The 17,937-nt window shown below is 48.0% G+C and overlaps 1 protein-coding gene across 3 annotated transcripts in view; it reads right to left on the minus strand.

Annotated features, from left to right (window-relative positions):
- LMF1 (lipase maturation factor 1) overlaps positions 1–17,937 on the minus strand; it is a 206,440-nt gene that overhangs the window by 63,894 nt on the left and 124,609 nt on the right. For all 3 annotated transcript variants that reach the window (XM_055710086.1, XM_027812420.2, XM_055710087.1), the window contains one exon: positions 790–957. In XM_055710086.1, coding sequence (XP_055566061.1) covers positions 790–957 — 168 coding nt within the window. The remainder of the gene's footprint in view (positions 1–789; positions 958–17,937) is intronic.

Below are 17,937 nucleotides of genomic sequence, written 5' to 3' on the forward strand. Positions count from 1 at the left end.
ATTATGATGAGGCAGAGACAAGATGAATCAGATGTGGTCTAGCAAAGTGCATATGCAGGAGCTTCTGTCCTCTGACTTTTGCACAGATTTATTTACTTCATGTACAAAACCAACCCCAAACCGAAATTGACTGGAACTTGAACGCAATTCATTTTGGAAGAAATTATTTTCACTATGAATCCAGGCTCAGGTTATAAAAAAAAAAGCTCAAATGCTTTCAGAGATAAAGAACAGCCTTTGAATGTTAAATATAAAAAAACTTCCCTTCAAAGGGTGAAAGACGACTATAAAAATTAACTTTTGGAGAAGTTGCAAGTGTTCACCCCAGCCACCCGCAGCCACAGGATCAGACCCTTTGCACTGGGACATTTCTCTGCCATCCATATGAATGGAAACCAAACCAGCAGCACAAGGAAAAACATGGGAAGAGCACCCACGGCAGTGTGAACCACCCGAGAGCCAACAGTTAATAGCTGTGAATCATCTTGATTCACTTGAGCCTGAACTCCCGACCTGCTGATTGAGGCGGTTCCTCTGGATGCTGCCCCTGCTCGGGGACGATGGGCTCCAGCGACCCACGCTGCTGCTGGCACACGTGCCCACGTCCCGGCTGCAGGTTACACAGCTGGTGTGAGGAATGAGCATCTGCACCTTGGCCACCCACAGCCCACCCCACAGCCCCCCGCGGGGGCAGCTCTCAGGAGGAGAGGTCTGAGACCCTTCAAACACCCTCTGCGCTGCCCTGGGCAAAGATGTGACCCTTCAGAAGCAAACCTAGGAGCGGCTCACCTGGAAAAGGATCTGCAAGAGGCCGTGGACGATGCACATCCGCCGTCCCAAGAAGAGGAAGAATGGCACCACCAGCTCGATGAAGTGATTGACCAGGGTCTCGAACCGATGAAACCACCACGGCGAGTGATGCATGAAGTAGGCGATGGGGTTGGGCACCGGCTGCGTCTGAAAGGTGGGGGAAAAAACCCAATTAATCCTCCTCCAAGGCTCATTACTGAGGGCAGCTACAGGGCTCTTGGCCTTTTTCCTTATTTATTTCCCCAAGTCTGCTCACAGGACAACCGTCCTTTGCCTCTGGGCACTCATTCCTTTCTAGAGAAAATTAATTCATTCAATTTTTTTTTTCCTGCAAACCCAAGGAATTTTTAACTAATGCACCTTGTAAAAAGCAAGAGTTTTAATTTTCTTTTTAAATCATAACCAAACGCCACTTATCTTACATTAATATTATTTAATACTGAAATGTTACACATAGCTCAACACCGACTGATGTTACATTGCTCTGCACGAGTACTGAAGCTCATCAGAGCCGCTAAGCAGATACAGAAACTGAGAAAAGGATTTTCTCAGGGTCACGCAGTAGGTCAAACAGAGCCAGGAATGGAAACCAGATTTCAAAACCTAGAAGATATTCTTTCAAAATGTTTAAATTTGAAATAAATGTGGTGGTAGAGTTGCTTTCCAAAGTTGCAATTTGGAAGAGGGAAATGTAATTCCTCTAAACATGCTATATTGGTTAAGGTATTTACATATTGGCTTTGTGACAATATTATTCTTCTATCAGCCTGAGATTTTTTGACACTGGGAGACCTTCCACCCAGTACAATAAAGCTGCAAATTTTACAAAGGAAACAAACCCAAATCCTGATATGTTAATAACTGCCATCCTAAGAAATGCTGCAATTTGGATGAACAGAAAGAAGTTAACAATTTATCTCAGCATATGTGACAAGCTCAAATTCATTAGTATTGTTTTAAAACTGCGTTGAAAAAAAGAAGAGGATGAAGACGCAAATTTTAATTGAAGGAGACACAACACATCTTTAAATTATTTGTAGTTAAATCAAAAATACAAACAAAACAGGGAAAATACTGTACTATGCATGGCAACCGAGCGTGCTTCCACTGCCAAATCCCACAACTATTGTAATTCCTTATTAGCAAAGCTGGGATTAATAAAATTGTTGCTCTATATGGGTTTGAGGCTGCTGTAACCCCTTAGGACAGGAGACCGCATCCTTCCTTCCTCGGACACCGGCGCCGGATGGAGCGGTGTCGGGGTCACGGAGCTCTGCCAAGTCCACTCCGGCACAGGGGTGGGAGGTCAGGGCTCCCCCCTCCTGGGGCAGCAGCAGCAGCCCCCCGTGCCACCGAGGGTCCCTCCCCTCCACACGGGACCTGGTTTGAGTTAATCTGCTTGTTGGACTGCTCCTGAGCATTCCCAGAACGTCAGGGAGGCTAACAAAGAGATTTTTTTTACCTTGATCCCAAATTGCTGAGAAATGCTTTTATCCTTCCAAAAAAGCAGGTTGTTTTCTTGGCTTCTTCTATTTCTTTTTTTTTTTAAAAAAGTGCTTTAACCAAAACTGACCTAGATGAGGTATCAGTCCTACAGGTTGTAATGTTTAGCCTGAGATGAGCTGGTTTCCAGCACGTAACTGCCTGTTCCTAACACCCCAGAGCTGCGGGAAGGTGGCATTCCTGCTTGTCCCCTACTGCCACTGCTGCGCGGTGCCAGGGCACCCCTGGATCCGCTCCCTCCCACACAGGCAGCACTTATGGCCGGGGAACACAGGGAACAGGGGTATCATACATGCAATTACATACCTACTGACCGACGTAATTAAGCCCCGTAACGCAATGGCACTGAGCAGTGATACATTTGACTGCTGTTTTGCAGGGCTGGGCTGACACTGCTTAATTTTAAAGTGATGTCCACCCTTCGCTGTCAAACGTGACACTTGGTTCCCCCATCCCCTTCCTCTCCATCACAGGCTCATGCTGATGCCCTCGTCTACCAAAGCCAACCACAGCCAGCAACTCCTGCTTGTTGCTTTGGGCTGGGACTCAGAAGGATAAAATTCCGGCCTTTAGCCCCACTGTGCGGGACAAAAAGCAGAAGAAAGTTCTTGGTTTGGGCTCCTGCACCACATACGGGCTCGCGTGGGAACAGCCCAGGCTGGCCGTCCACGGCTGCTGCCGTCCTGCTTCTTGGCAGCAGCTCAATTCTTACTCTGAAGTAGAAAAAGGGGAGAAAGAAGCAAAGCCCAGAAATCTGGCATGGGTTAATAATTCACTCCTGAGTGCTAGAGCATTGCCATCCTTCACCTTATCAGCGCTGACGCTATCACGGTGCCGGTGCTGGTGGGGGCAATGCTGCGACAGGCAAGATAACTCGGATGACAAGCAACACCGAGAGCCTACAACAGCAGCAGATGCAGCACAAACACCACCCGGTTCCTCGGCACTTGTTTTGACAGAGGGAAATGCACACATTTGGTAAGAGCAGTGCTGGCGATGGAGCCGCTGGGGTCACTGTCAGCAAGGCTCCCCTCCTCCCCATGGCTGCAACCACTTCTCCGGCGTGTAAACCTCGAGTAGACAGAACAAAAAGCAGTGATTGAGAAGTGATTCGCCTGTATCAGAAATTCGTTAGCAGGCTGCTGGGGGAGGAGAGCTTTGTGTGTGTGTGTGTTCCTCCCAATGCCTTCCAGATGCTGCTAGCATGGGTGTAGCACAGCACAGGTTTCCTGGGGAGAAAGCTGTGTTCGCTCGGGAAGGGGCGTTGAGGCAGGAGCAAAGACCCAGAGCAACATGTGAATCACTGCGGTGCTGAACACTGGCACCTGCGATGCTGGAAAGCTTTCTGGTTTCTTTTTGTGGCCGAGTTGACCGCTGCCTGGGGTGCTGGGGGCACCCCACACCCTGGCTGGTGGGTCCCGCTGCACAGCACCCAGCTGGGGCTGGGGGAGAGCCCCCGGGCACATCGCTGGGGTTAGGGACTGTGCCCAACACAGGCATGACTAGTGCTCTCCCTGTGTAACCATGTCCTACGGAAACACCGCAGCGGTGTCAGAGCCCAGAAGGAGGGAAAAGCATTCCAGGATCACTTCACCCGGCTCGTTTTGCTGGGGATTTTGAGCTTTACACTTTGCTTTGTGGCTGCTTTGCAAGGAGAAGCATCCGAGGAAGCAGCCAGGAGTTCCCCTGCATTGAGAACTGTGAACTCCTGACACACAGACACAGAAAAATGCAACTTCAAGTCAGATGTAACTAAATAAACAAGCCCAAGGCAGCCGTATGGTGCGAAGAACAGAGCTGAGCCCTTGCCTCCAACCAGCCCCGTTTTCTGGATACCTCTGCGAAACATAAAATGTTTTTAAATAATAAAAAAAACCCGATTAGCAAAAACTGGCTTTATGTGTCAGCACAAGGTGCAATATAATAAACCTTCTGCCTCCCTCACACCTCCAGCAGCCAGAGAAAAACTGTGCTGCAAATGCGTTTTGAAATCAGATTGGGGAAAATTAATTCCATAATTCATGGGGCAGATTTGTAATGTGTGACTGCGGGGCGACACTCGGCGGGGGCTGCTGAATGAATTCTGGGTCGCCAGCTAAGGCATGTTCTCTGGCTTGTATCTACCAGGTTTTATGAGGGCTGGTAACAGATTCTAAAAATATGCACAATAAACTGTTTTTTCTCCCTAAGGGGTCTATGGTTTAATTATGTTCTTAGTGAGAACCATTAAAGTGCTAAGTACCTGAAGACTCCTAATTTACTAAACTATACGCTACTAAAACCCAACAGAAGGCTATTATACACCAGAGTAAAGGCTCTTCTCTGGGACTGTAAGCACACATGGTCTCTCCTCTCAGCCTCCTTATTGGTATGGCATTACACAAACTCCGACCGAGTATTTAATCCCAGTGTTAGATACCCCAGCTCAGCCGAGGGAAATCTCCAGGCTCTCCTACACGTGTGCACGAAAACAAGTCCCACATTGTCCTCGAACAACCCGCTGCTCACACCAGCCTGGGGATGTTATTCTTGCAGCAGGAGCGGCGCAGCTCCCACGCCAGCAGCCGTGCGGCATGGGAGCGGGAAGCTGGAGGGCAGGGAAGACCCTGTCCTCAAAGATCACAAACGAGGAGCCCAGAGATACATCAGGTAAGTTTTATCCTTTGCAATGGTGGGGTTTTACCTTCCTTAACACAATAAACTGGCACAGCTTCAGGAGCCCCTGCTGGACCTGCTGCCCACCTGAGCACCGCCACAGCTCACGCTCACAAGGCGTCTTTCAAAAAACAGCAGCGAGTTATGAATGAATCGGTTTCAAATAGGTGAACAAAAAATCCATTATTCTATCCGTTTGTATAAGGTGAACTGAGATTATGTATTGATTCAGAAAACCAAAAGTATACTGGGCATCGATATTAAAACAACACAAAGGACAGCCTTTCAAAACATCACCCCGGGTGCCTATCGCAGAAATCTGGCTTGGTGAAAAACCAAGCAAACCACTAATATTCCTGTACGCTCCAGATACTACCATTCCTTTTCCCATTGAAAGGCACCTACTTAACCAAAATACTGAAATTTGAGCATGTTGAATGGTGGAAAAATCTGGAAAAACAGATGGAAATGGAACAACGGCAAATATGAATAAATGATGGGAAGAAGCAACTATTGAGTCAATAGAAATAGGATTAATTTGGCGCAACAAACACTTCCCTAACAGCTTGCAGGCACTGGAGGCTCTGACAATCAAAAGAGAGGGAAGACTGGCACGAACGGGAAGGTGCAAAGAGCAGTGCCCTGGAAAAGCAGGCTGAAAGGTATCACGGAACGTTTCCCTGAACGTTTGTGGAAGGTACAGATGAACTGCAAAGCACAGTTCTCCAGCTTCCCGAGGCACTGAGGCATGAACTCATTTTCTCAGCTTCAAAGAAAAGCTCTCAGTTCTCTTGTACTTTGGACCGAAAAATAAAAAGGATTCTCCGTGGCGGAGCATAATGTGATCAACATGATCCAACAGGCTGTTTCTCTGCCAGTCTCTTCTGCTTCAGATCTTGACCCTTCCTCCTTACGCATCTGCAGATCAAAGCTCCACTTCCCCAAGCCCGAGCAGCAAGGGCTTCCCAGCCCCGTGCAGAAGAGCAAGAGGCAGCAAGCAGAACGGACATAAACGGGGTCACTCGCAGCTGCTGGGAAGTGTGGGAAGATGCGTGTCTTGACTGAAGTCAGATCGTCTCGTGCTGTACAGTAACCACCGTCTCCTGCAAAACACCCTGCTTCCTAACGGGGGGAGAGGATGGAGGGCGGCTGCTTCCTCGCCGCGAGGCTTTGTGGTAGGCGCTCTGCATCTGCAGCACCCTTGATTGATGAGCAACATGGTGATTTTGCACAAAGATACACATGTAGGCAAGGGTCCTGAAAGGAAATTGAGCAGTGAACTGCTCAGCCTCCTGTGTAAATCCCAGCGGTACCCTGCACCGTGCACATTTTGTACATACATTCATGTGCACAAGGCTCCACGTGCACGCTACTAACACACTTGCGTACACAGCAGCTAGCCGGTTAAAAATAGGCCCTTTGAAATGTTCCAGTTATTCACAGGATTCCAATCAAAAGAAAATAATAAGCAAAAAACTAAAAAGTTGCATCTGTCTTAAAACGCGGAGAGATCTAATGTCCGGGTGGGTCACAAGGGGCCGGCTCTTCAGTCACACAATATCAAAAAAACCTAAGTCTTGATAGATCTATTAAAAAGAAAAGTTACCGATATGTTCTTGCTGGGCAGAGCTTCCCCTGTCCAGTCAATAGCAATATTCAGTTCATAGAAAAACATACTGGAATCTGCCTGCTTTAAGACAGCAACCCAAGCCAAGGAGATGTGTGTTTGACTTGGTGCCAACACGACCATAAAATGTTGGCAATTTAGTAGAGACGTAGTGCCGCGCCACTCTCCCAAAGGACCTAAATAAACTTCAGATGTAGAACATATATTTTTACTTTTTATATATATAAATCTGCTGTTTCATTTTTAACTCCTTTCCCCAGCTATCCCTCCGTCTAAGGTTTTTCAAAGCTGAAACAGGTCCCTACTTTTCCCGGCTGAGCGAAGCCTCAGCAATGAAAAGTTAAAAGCATGAAAAATCAGAGAAATGATTCACGTCTGGGTGTTGGGTTTCTTGGGGAATGATGGCTGCACATGCGGGTACATATGCTGGAGGGGAAAGGGTCTTGGGAGAAAATTCTGCTGTGCAATTTCATGCCTCGGCATTATAAAATATCCTGAGGATTTTTTTTTATTTCCCCCCCCCCCCCCCCCCCTTCACAAAGTTGCACTTGCAAAATCACCAGTGTAGGTGAAACCTTCGTGCTGCATCTGTGACATCAAGCTACAAAGCCAAACTTTGCTTGTGATGAGTCAGCCCTGACTTAACACCAGCATGAGCGAGGATGTGCTTCACCAGGGGCACACTGAAATGTGGGACTTTTGAATTCTAACAAGCTGGGTGGGGGCAGCAGGATCCATAGCTGCACTGTTTGCTTTTCCAGACGGCACCCTACCTCCCGGTCAGAGCTATCCCTCTCCAGTAACACAGACCACATTTCCAGGCGCGTGGCATACCTGTTTATTGACACTGCTCCTCCATAGCATGCCTCCGAGCTGCTCACTGTATATAGCAATAATTGTGCATGTACTACAGATTCACCTATTCATTCTGCACATTCTTGGAGGGGTCCAGAGCTAAAATTACACAAGGAACTGCTGAACTGTTCAGGCTATTTATTTGTTCAAAATCCCTTTAAAATAATTAGCAGGGCCTTGAACAGACATCTTGGCTCTTGGGGGGGGGGGGGGGGGGGGGCGGGGTGCAGAAGAAGCTGGTGCAACCAACTGCGGGTCATTCCTGTCTTTGGGGAGAAGGCTGGTTCATTAACAGCACCAGAGATGGGTCACATTAGGTTTCGGGAGTGGGTCAGGCTGGAAGGTATAAAAGAAGCAGAAGTGAAGGGCAATACACGCTTACCAAGAAGGTCCCATCCCAAAGGCAGTGGGGGAGCTGCAGCCATCCTTCTCCAGGTTTAATACCAGTGGCCATCAGATACCGCTTTCCTGGTGCGTCTCATATTCCCAGATTTTCCAACACAGGAACATGCTCCCTCGTCCGGCACTCTCCGATGGAGCTCACCTTCCCCGGCAGATCACGAGGCAGGTCGCTCACCAATATTTTAAATTGCCATTTAAGAGCATATTGCAAATATGATCCTTTAATTGGTCACTATTATGGCTCTCTATTAGAGAAGACAAGTTTTTCCACACAAGGTAAGCCCTTGCGAAAGCACTGAAAATGTTTAAAAACAACCCAGTCCTGATATATTTATTATATATTTCTCTCTATATAAATAATTTCATGAAAAGGAAAGTACTGAGTGGAAACTCCATTTAAAATGTGATCCCAGATGGTGGCAAAGCTCTAAAATTGCAAAGCAACATGTAAAGAAAGATTAACGACCTCAAACAGGCACAAATTTATGAGGTGAAAGCCCCTGTAATCCTAGAGAAAAATGATACCAAACGTTAGACTAGACAGCTAGAAAATACCTCTGCTTAGTTCATGTGGCCTCTGCCATTTTACATTTTCTTTTAATACGCGTTACTTTTGGGTTCATTTAGTCTTTTCTCCTGCAGGCCAGAGGTATCGCTTTGGTACATGAGCACGATGATGGATTTGCCAGCTCCCACCAGGTACCCCCTTATGAGCAACCGGTAAATCAGATAACAGGCAACAGCTAGGCTGCCACATCCTGGGAATAAGCAGCCAAAAGGAGAGAAAACGGAGACAGGGCAGCATGTCAAGCGTTTATCATGGCTGTGAGACTCAAAGTTACACCATCAAGTGGGCTGAGATGACGGTGCTTAACATTTCCAACACTAAAGCGCATGCAGTTCCTTATCCTGCCCCAGTACAACACGTTTGGAAGGGAAGGATGCCAACATTTCACCCCAAAGAGCACGGGTCGCCCCAGAGAGCAGGCATCTCCCATCCTCTCAACTTCAGCTGGGACCAGATGGCACCTCTGGGTCCCACAGCCTGTCTCCCTGAGACCTCTGCAAAGATCCCCTTGACAATCCTGTCCTGTTCAGCCCCCTGACGATTCCCCTCTGCGACCTCTGCAAGGTCTTCTCTGGACCATCGTTCTATGTATTTTTCTGTGAGAATTTTCAACGAACTGGGATTTTCTGACCTTTCCAGCAGCACTCCTGGCACACTCTAGTCAATAACAGAGCCGTGGAACGATACAAAAATTAGTGTTTTCAAACCAATGCAAACAAAAGGATGTTCAGTCAACACCACACTAGCACGGCAGCACAGAGCCAGCTCTTTGCTGAGCTTGCTGTTTCAAACCGGGGTTATTCCCTTGTTTTCTGTAGCCCCTTGATGTGGCAGATGAGCAGGGAGCCCTGGATGCCGCGCCGGGATGCTGTCTGCTATGGGAAATGGGTGACAATAACCTGTGAGTACAACAGGGACAAGGACACATGAAGGAAAAGCTGCCCCAGGACTCCTGCCCATTGCTTTGCAAATCAAGGTCTCTGCTTTCCAGCAGAAGTTGCGGAACCCTGGGCTGTGATGGTGTTCGGCTGCCAACAGATAGAGCCGTAACTACCAGAGGGTCAGAGAAGTGTTTAAAATTCCAATGAAGTACTAAAAATACAGGTCACAGCCTGCCCTAAGCAGTTGAAGCGGAACCTACCGCACAGAAGACAGTCAGAAGAGGAGAAGGAAGAGGAAAAACCATCTGCCATATTAAAAAAGAAGACAAGCTTGCATTCTTCAAGGAAAAAGCCTGTACCCCCTGAGCACAGCCTGCTCTCCCTGCTCAGGATCTACAGACAAACCGTTTTCTGGGTCTCTGGGTCCCACTCTGCTGAGGACGAGCGTGGAAAGGGGAGACCCTGTGCTGAGAAGCACGTCCCTCTGCCACCCTGGCGAGACCCAGGATGCCTACAGGGGCCTGTGGCAGCCGCCAGGTTATTGTCAGCCTTTCTATTCTCATCCAAAAGGTGCCAGCGCTCCCCCCTTCCCTGCACGGCGGGCGGTGAGTTGCTGCAGCAGGGAAAGCCTTGGATATAGACGCGCAGGATAACGGAGCTGGCAGGGTAACATCATCCTTGTGGATCTGCCTCGGACCGCAAGCTCTTTCCAAACCAGCTAGTGCCTGTTCTCCATCAACACCAAAGACCCTCACGATGCAGTGTGGTCCCTTCGCTCTCTTTGGGGATGTGCTTTGAAAGGCAAATCTAGTCACTTAGACAGAGGGTGGAAGAACATCTTTCCGAACACCCTTCCAGCCGCTACGCCCGCTCAGGCAGACCCAGGGACCCTGGGCTTTCACCTACCATCCATGACTCTACAAATGTACTGTGGCTGCTCTCCCAAAGGCCCTCGTTACTTCACTTTTTTTTCTTTTTAGTAGTCCAGTGCTAAAACCAGGATCATATCTCCTTCAGAAAGCTTTTTTTTTTTTTTTTTTTTTTTTTTTGGTGTATGCTCATAAATATGATGTTCAGCATCAGGCCAAGGAACACATGGGCAAAACCCAGGGGCGGCGAACGCCAGCAAAGCCCCGGCTCGTGCCTGAACTGGATTAGGCAGTTTCGTGGCCTGGACGCTTACAGTTGGGTTAGTTTGTTGGTGGTTTCCGCCCCCACCCCCATCCTGAGACAAACAGTGGGATCTTTCATAAAACCTGTTCACAAAGGGTAAATTGTGCCATTAGGAACCGACTACCTGGATGCCCATTTGAATTCTCCGAACCAGAATGCCACCACGCTCCATGCCAAATCCAGTGCTGAGGGTAGGACAGGGAACTCAGCATCGTGGGCTGCCTTGTTTAACTCTCCAGCTGCCTGAGAGACAGAGTACACTCAACATAATCTGCCTCAAATGTGAGTATTTCAACCAACCAGCTGGTTTGAGCAGTTGTAAATGAAACATCCAAGGGGGTGGAAGCTGAGGGTACGGCGTGAAAGGCATCCTGGTGCTGATCAGTGCTGCAAGTCACCTGGGCTTTGCTGAGAAGACTTTGAGCCAAGTTAGAAAAGAAAGAGAATAATGTAAATTAAAACTTTCATATTAAAATGAAAAAAAAAGAGTGATCCCAACACTGACTAGGTGTTGTTGCAAGGCTGGAACGGGTGAAATAAGTTGAAGATGGTCAGGTCCCATCCACCCTCCCGGATGTTTGTACAAAGAGCTGCCAGGCATTCCCCTAACACTGTTAAACGTAACTTGCAACATTCTTCCAAAATAACAAAAACCACATTGGAAAGGTGCAAAAATGGATGGCTACCATCAGGGACACATGTCACTTAACAGTCCCAGTACACGGCCGTTGAGAAGCCCTAGGCTTCTGGGGCAGCTAACATCAGTGAAGTCTGCTCCTCTGTGCTCTAGTCGTTGTGGCACCAGATTCGCACATTCTTATTCTTTATTATCTGATCATTCAGCGGAAAATCAAAACAAATCTGAGAAAATACAGGGTATGGAGCTACTCTACCCTTCTGTCCTGAGAATACACCCAAGTACTCCCCGGAGCAGGCAGGAGACGTCTGTGCCCCTGCAGGCCTCACCTCTTTGCATTAGACACTGAAACAGATTCCTAACACACGTCTCCACCTTGCTCCATGCGTTCTTCCAGCTCACTGTTCAGCAGTAACACCTGGCATTTTCCAGTTTATTGACAAGTCTTGCATGATTATAATGAAGATGCGATTTTTAATCCAAAATGGTTATGCCAATTCAATCCAAGTTGAATACCCAGATAAAATAACACGGGATATAACTTATTCCTGTTCTCCTCTAGAAACTACGTTGACATAAAGACCAGGGTAACTCTGCCCATTCTAGTCCACAGTATTTCACAAATTTAACTATTTCTCTGTAGCTGTAGTACAACTCCTGGATACACTGTAAGCAGGCAAAAAGGTTTCTCTGCGACACTTGGTCAAAAGAGCCTTTTAAATGGGCATATAAATTATTCATCTCTTTGGATATGTGGTGATCCTCATGCTAAGGCTGCTTTACTCTGCTAGAGGAACCAGCTCTGCAGGACACACTGTGGCTGATTCAGAATTCAGGCCTAAGTCTCCTGTTCATCTAAGAGCACTTATAAAGCAGAGGGGAATAAAAACAATTCTTTTGTTTCCTGGGGAAAATAGGAAGAAAACATCTGCCAAAGGATAAGAGTCTGGAAAGCAGCGAGGGCCACCTCCTGCGTTAGCCACCCACCCCCATGTGAACAAGAAAGCAGGAAAAAACAGGTAGCTGTCCCAAAGATGCAGCCAAAAGCTCAGCAGAGCTTACTTCTATTTTAAGCTTTCTCCCTAGTAACAAAGGATGCAGAGCGAAAGAATTTAGGACAAGCAAAACAATTCACAAGAAAACTCTCCGCTGTCAGGAGCCGATGCACAAACTGAACACTTGGGTGAATCTAGCAGCCAGTTCTGCTCCCTCTCGCCGATGAATTGCACCTCCACAACCATTTAAACAGCCACTGCAACTTCTGGTGTGCAAATCACTCAAACAACTTTTTTTGTAAAAAAATTAAAGGCCTAAAAAAAAAGTATACAAAAAAGGACTTCTTTCAAAGACATGACAATTTGCTACAAAACAATACACACAGTGACAGACATAGACATATTAAATTCTGCTAATGCCAGGGAACAGGCTTGGGCATCTTTGGACATCTGGATACAAAGAGTGCTTGTTATAAACGTCCTCATCCTGCTCAAGGCCCTCCTTGGGTAAAAGTAATAACCACCTATATTTTTAAGGACAATTTAGGTAGGGGAAGTTGTACAGTATACTCTTAATAACCCTGGCGGTTTACCTTCCGGCATAGAAACGTGACAAATGTTCAGCCGCACGTGCTGGAGTGGCTTGTTAGCCCAGAGCGCCTGTAGGTCACCTGCAGACGTCTCCCACCAGTGCCAACCAACGTGCATCTGAACGTGCAAATCCTTTCGCCTCCAAGTCCGTCAAGTATTACACTTGTGTAATCGCCTTGCTGGTTTTGTAAGTGTTGCTTGTTTCTATGCCTTTCTAAATAAATAAATAAATAAATTCTGTAGACAGATAAATTCTACCCAATAAATGTGTTGCTCTGTTGTCCCTGTGGACGTAATAATGCCCTCACACTTGTCCCGAGTTGGAGGGCTTGCAAATCATGGTTATAAATAAGACTGCCGACCTAAGCCAAACATCTCATTTCTAATAAAGCCTTTTACCTCCTTTCCTAACAGCAAAGTGTCCCGGAGCGGGAGCTCACAGCCTGAACGAGGGCAGGACGGCAGCCCCCGTTGCCGTCTCTGCCTGCCACCCGGTGCCACCATGCCTGTGCCAGCGGGTCCCCATGGTCCCCATGCTGCCATGGGGCTCATGCCGGTGTGTTTACCCGGGGCGGGTTTCGGGGCTGGATTTCTAGCATATTCCCCTACCGCTGGCACCAGCCCGTCACCCCCGGGGAGCCACGCGCCTGCCCTGAACACTGCGCCCATTGATGCCGCGGGCCGGGGCGATGCCGGGGCGGCGGGGGGTGCCTCTGTGTGTTTGCCTGATGAAGTTAGGTTCTGGCCGGGTATTTAATATTCCCCGTCATGCAGGCCTGTTTCTCCTTGAGCCTGCCTGTCAGTTAAGCCCGGGGATGTTTATTTTAACGGCCACTTGTGGTCAAGGCTGGTGCCAGTTGTACGGCATCGGTTACGCAGATTTAACACTGGGGACTCGGCCCCGGCTCCCAGAGCACCGAAGGCAGCCAGGGCCGCCCCGGCCTAATGTGAAACAACTGAACTCTTCCAGCAGTCCCTGCTCCAGCTTTAACCCTTGCGGGGCAGGAGCTGGGCTGCCTCCGCAGCGCTCAGCCCCCCCGCAGCACAGATGGTGGCCCTGCGCCCATCCCCCCCCACCCTGTGCTCCCCCTCCTGCTCCCCAAACCGCCCCCGGCAGCCAGCAGTCTTGGGGTGATGGTCTGAAAGCTGCAAGAAGAAACAGAAAATGGATTCGGTTGCTTAAGGAGGCAGCTTTTGGGAGGAAGGAGAGGGTTTTTATCACTCTGACGGATTTATCATTACCCCAAGGGAGCGATGCTCCGGGATGAGCGTGGGATGCTCTGCACCTCTGCCCCTGAAGTGCCACCAACATGTGCCCTACAGCTACGACCCAGTGACACAAAGCCAAGCCATTTCAGCTCACTCCCTGCGACCGGAGCCCAGCCTTCCTCCCCAAAACCCAGCCTTGTGGAAAGCGAACATGCCTCCATCACAGTGCGAGCCACTGCCACTACGCAAGAGCCGGGAGGATGCTAAAATGTTAAATAAACTGTGGCCCGCTGCAAAAATTATGCATCATTTTTGATCGTCTGGACAGTCTCCAAGATGCTAATCAGCCCCAGATTAAGTCATCAACCAAACTGATGAGCAATCACATTTTGTCAGTACAGCTGGACATCATTACTTGGGAGCCGGTCTTTCACCGGAGAGGCAAGGCGGCTTTTTGCCATTGATCAAACTGGAAGAGAGGAACGCGGGAAGACTCCAGAGGACCTGTGCTGAGTTGCCACGGTCTCTACACACCAGCAGCTCCAGTTCTTTGCCTAACGTGTCTCACAAAAATTGCCTCTTACTACCCCAGGGCACCGACCGCTGCCTTTCACTGGGCTGCCGCCGCGCCGGTCCAGATCCGCTGGCAGACGGCTGCTCCCGGGCTCAAAGCAAGCACGTGTTGAAGTGTTTTGCTGAATTACTACACATGTCAAGAGGCAGATATTTTTTCCATGGAGAAACATCAGCCTGTGGAAGTGCTTTAACTTGACGATCACTAATACTGTTAATAACTGAGGGACAATAATTAACAGAAACCCGCTAATGGTGAAGTACGGAGAAAATCTGAAGCATTGCAATGCTCAAATCCCAAGTTCATTTGTCGAGAATTTGTTAATGGGAACAGATTCAAGGCTTGTTTGCAAGGTAACCCTGCTGGGTTTGCAGAGCTCTAACTGAGATCAGAGTTTTTCTCTAAGAGTTAAAACCTGCCCAGTAAATAACTTAAAACTGGCAGCAAAGCAGCCCAGATGCCTGATAAGGAGATATAAAATATGTCTGGAAGAATCAGTACAAAATACTCATCCTGAATTTCTTACTCTAAAAAGAATGAAATAGGAAAAACATATACGAATGCTGACAATAATAATTAAGAGGAGGACTTCTCCATATTTTTTAATACAGTTTAAGAGGAAATAGATTAACAAGAGTTGCTATCAGGGAATTTACTCTTCTCACAGATCTTAGACATGGATAACACAGCACCATGTCTCCAAACAATTCCTTCCCTGTGGTTTTCTCATCTGCATCAATTTTTCCATAGCTCAACGCACCTCACGCTTTATTGGGCTGTATCGAGATACGAGAGGGTCTGACTCTTCCAGCCCTCCCCGGTGCCAGTGCACATCTGGCTGCCACACGGGAGCCAGCGCTCAGCTGCCCCGTGTCCTCCCTCGGCAACACGCTGATCCGCTTGAAGTGATGATCTTCATGGAAAGCCTCAGAAGTGAGAACATAATTCACCAGCCACAGCTGAAACTCTCCCATGCGTTATGTACGTGGCTCTAATGCCCAAGCCCCAGCCGGTGAGCGCGCCGTCCCCGTGCACAGCAGTAATGCCTTTGCTGCTGTAGCTGAACCTGCACGGAGTGCCTTCCTCAGACCTCATTACCTGTAATGAACGGGCCAGTTCTAATCCCTACATTTTCATCCCTCTGCATTTGCAATGTCTTTATCAGATTCTGGAAGCAGCTACAAAATTATATATAAATATGAGCACGTAAATCAAATTAAACCCCTACAACCCGCCCCCCCCCAACAGCTACACCGTCTCACCCCACAAACCCTCCTGCCTTTCACATGTGCTTTTACTTAAACAAGAGATAAGGTTCTGTTATAGCCCAACAAATATATTCCATTTTGCCATTAATCTAATAAGTGAAATGGCCATAGAGAGTCCTTGTTGCGATATCAGCATCCCAAATTTCTACAACAACCTAAGAATGGCCTAAAGAAGGGGAAACATTCCAGCGCATCCCCAGCTTGCCAAGGCCACGTGGGAGCAGGGCTTGGACCAGGTGATGTCCAAGCTTCCACACAAACTCTACAACTCTACTCAGCTGCAAGCAGCCTGCTCCTACTCAGTAATTAATAAAACCCATCTTCAGCCCAGCCGGGCTCCTCCTCTTCCTCCCCTGCTCCAAGGCAGAGTGCAGCATCGCAGAATCTCCTTGGCCACACGTGTCAAGAAGAAAGAGGCAAATCCTGCGTCCAGGAGAGGTTTGGCTCTGCTGGGAGCTCCCCTGCCACAACGGTGGGTTCCCTGGATGTGCACACCACCAGCAAAGGCAGCTGGAGTCCACGCAGAGGCACAGGGAAGGGGCACGATGACATTTAAGTCACAGCAAAGCCACAGTTTCAACCCAGCAGGACAACTGTCTGCAGCCTCTTTAATTCATTTCTCTTTAGGAAAAAAAAAAGAAAAAGAGAGAGAGAGAGAAGAAACTATCAGTTTCAGAGCAGGTGAGCAAGGTGATGGAGAGACGAAACAAGAACGTGAGCTCAGATGTTTTCTAATAAAACGCTGGGAATATGAAGGCAAAGCTGCATTGTGTTAAAATTCAAGACTAATTTAAAGTCTTGTTCCTTAGTGCAAAAGCTGGAAACACGCCCAAGCAAATGGAGGAGGGAAAAAAATAATAACCAGGCCAACTGTATATTTCTCCTAGAAATTCCATGTCAGAATGTACCTCGCGACTCACACTCACAGGCTCCAATTTCAATAAATCAACACAGCGTGCAGGGTAACAGTAGCACAAGTCTTTCTCTCTTTCCATAATACACCCAGGTAAAATCACCGTGAAGCGAAGAACAAAATGCCCATTCTTTCTGGTGCTTGGCAAGGGGACAAATTACTTTCTGCACCTCTCTGTGTTGAAGGACTAGTTATTAAATACAGTCTAAGCTGCCTTTCCAGCTGTACTTAAATCAAGGACAAAATAAAGCAAACGCGACTGTCCACAAGAAATTCAGAGAGCAAAAGAGCAATGTTAGGATGAGGCCACCCCCGCACACGTCTCTGCCTACCCAAGTATTTAAATAATTTGGATTTGCAATGCAGAGCAAAGCCATAGAGCTGCGTTACACAGAGCTGCTGCCCGTAACTGCACAGACCTGTGCAATGGGCTGCAATTTTTGCCAATAATTTACGGATTATTCCAGCCGTCGAAGCCCAGTCCTGAGCATGTCACTGCCAAGAAAGAGCAAATAAGAAGGTGAGAGTGAGCTCAGAGCTGTCCCATTTGCTCATCCCAAATGCGTTTGCACAAAAACCCCGGTATTTCTGTTTGGATGGCAGTTTGTCCATGTCTGGGACCCAGTTATGCTGAATGCCGTGGAAATACCGAGGAAATGAGAGATCAGAGCAGAAAGCCCAATAAAGACACGATCTAACTTAAGGGAGGAAAAAGATTACAAAAAAAGTGACGTGGCTAAAATGCTGTATTAAATCCACACGATATAAAATCAACACCATTGGCCAGGAGAGAAGAGGGGTCTCCCTGGGCCTTGGTCCCCCCACCTACACCGCATCCCCTGTAATGACATTTCATGCCACTTCTGCTACGAATCGTTTTACATTTCCTTTATAATCCCTCTCCTCTGCGAGGTGTAACTTCGTTACTGGATGGCACCAGGAGCTGGAACACCACACAGGAGCTATCTCGGAGGATGGAGGGCAGCACCCCGAGCTCCGCAAGCTGCCAGGAGGGAAGAGCCAGGGTCTGCAGCCAGCCCCTTCCTCCTAACCCTGTACCAAGGAAGGGATAGCTGGTGGGAGCAGAAAATACCTATAAAGCCTTCTCAAACATCAGGTTTCTTCTCCCACCCCGACATTTCAATTTTCAAGTCTCTTAGCACATGGGCTTCTAGAAAGAATAAAAAAAATCCGTATCTGGGGAAACGTGGTTTATTACAAACACAACCAGAAAGTGCAAGTGGCCAGTGGGTCCAGCTCTCTGAACCGACTCTGG

This window comes from Falco cherrug, chromosome 4, assembly GCF_023634085.1.
Source record: "Falco cherrug isolate bFalChe1 chromosome 4, bFalChe1.pri, whole genome shotgun sequence".
In the NCBI taxonomy this organism is placed as follows: domain Eukaryota; kingdom Metazoa; phylum Chordata; class Aves; order Falconiformes; family Falconidae; genus Falco; species Falco cherrug.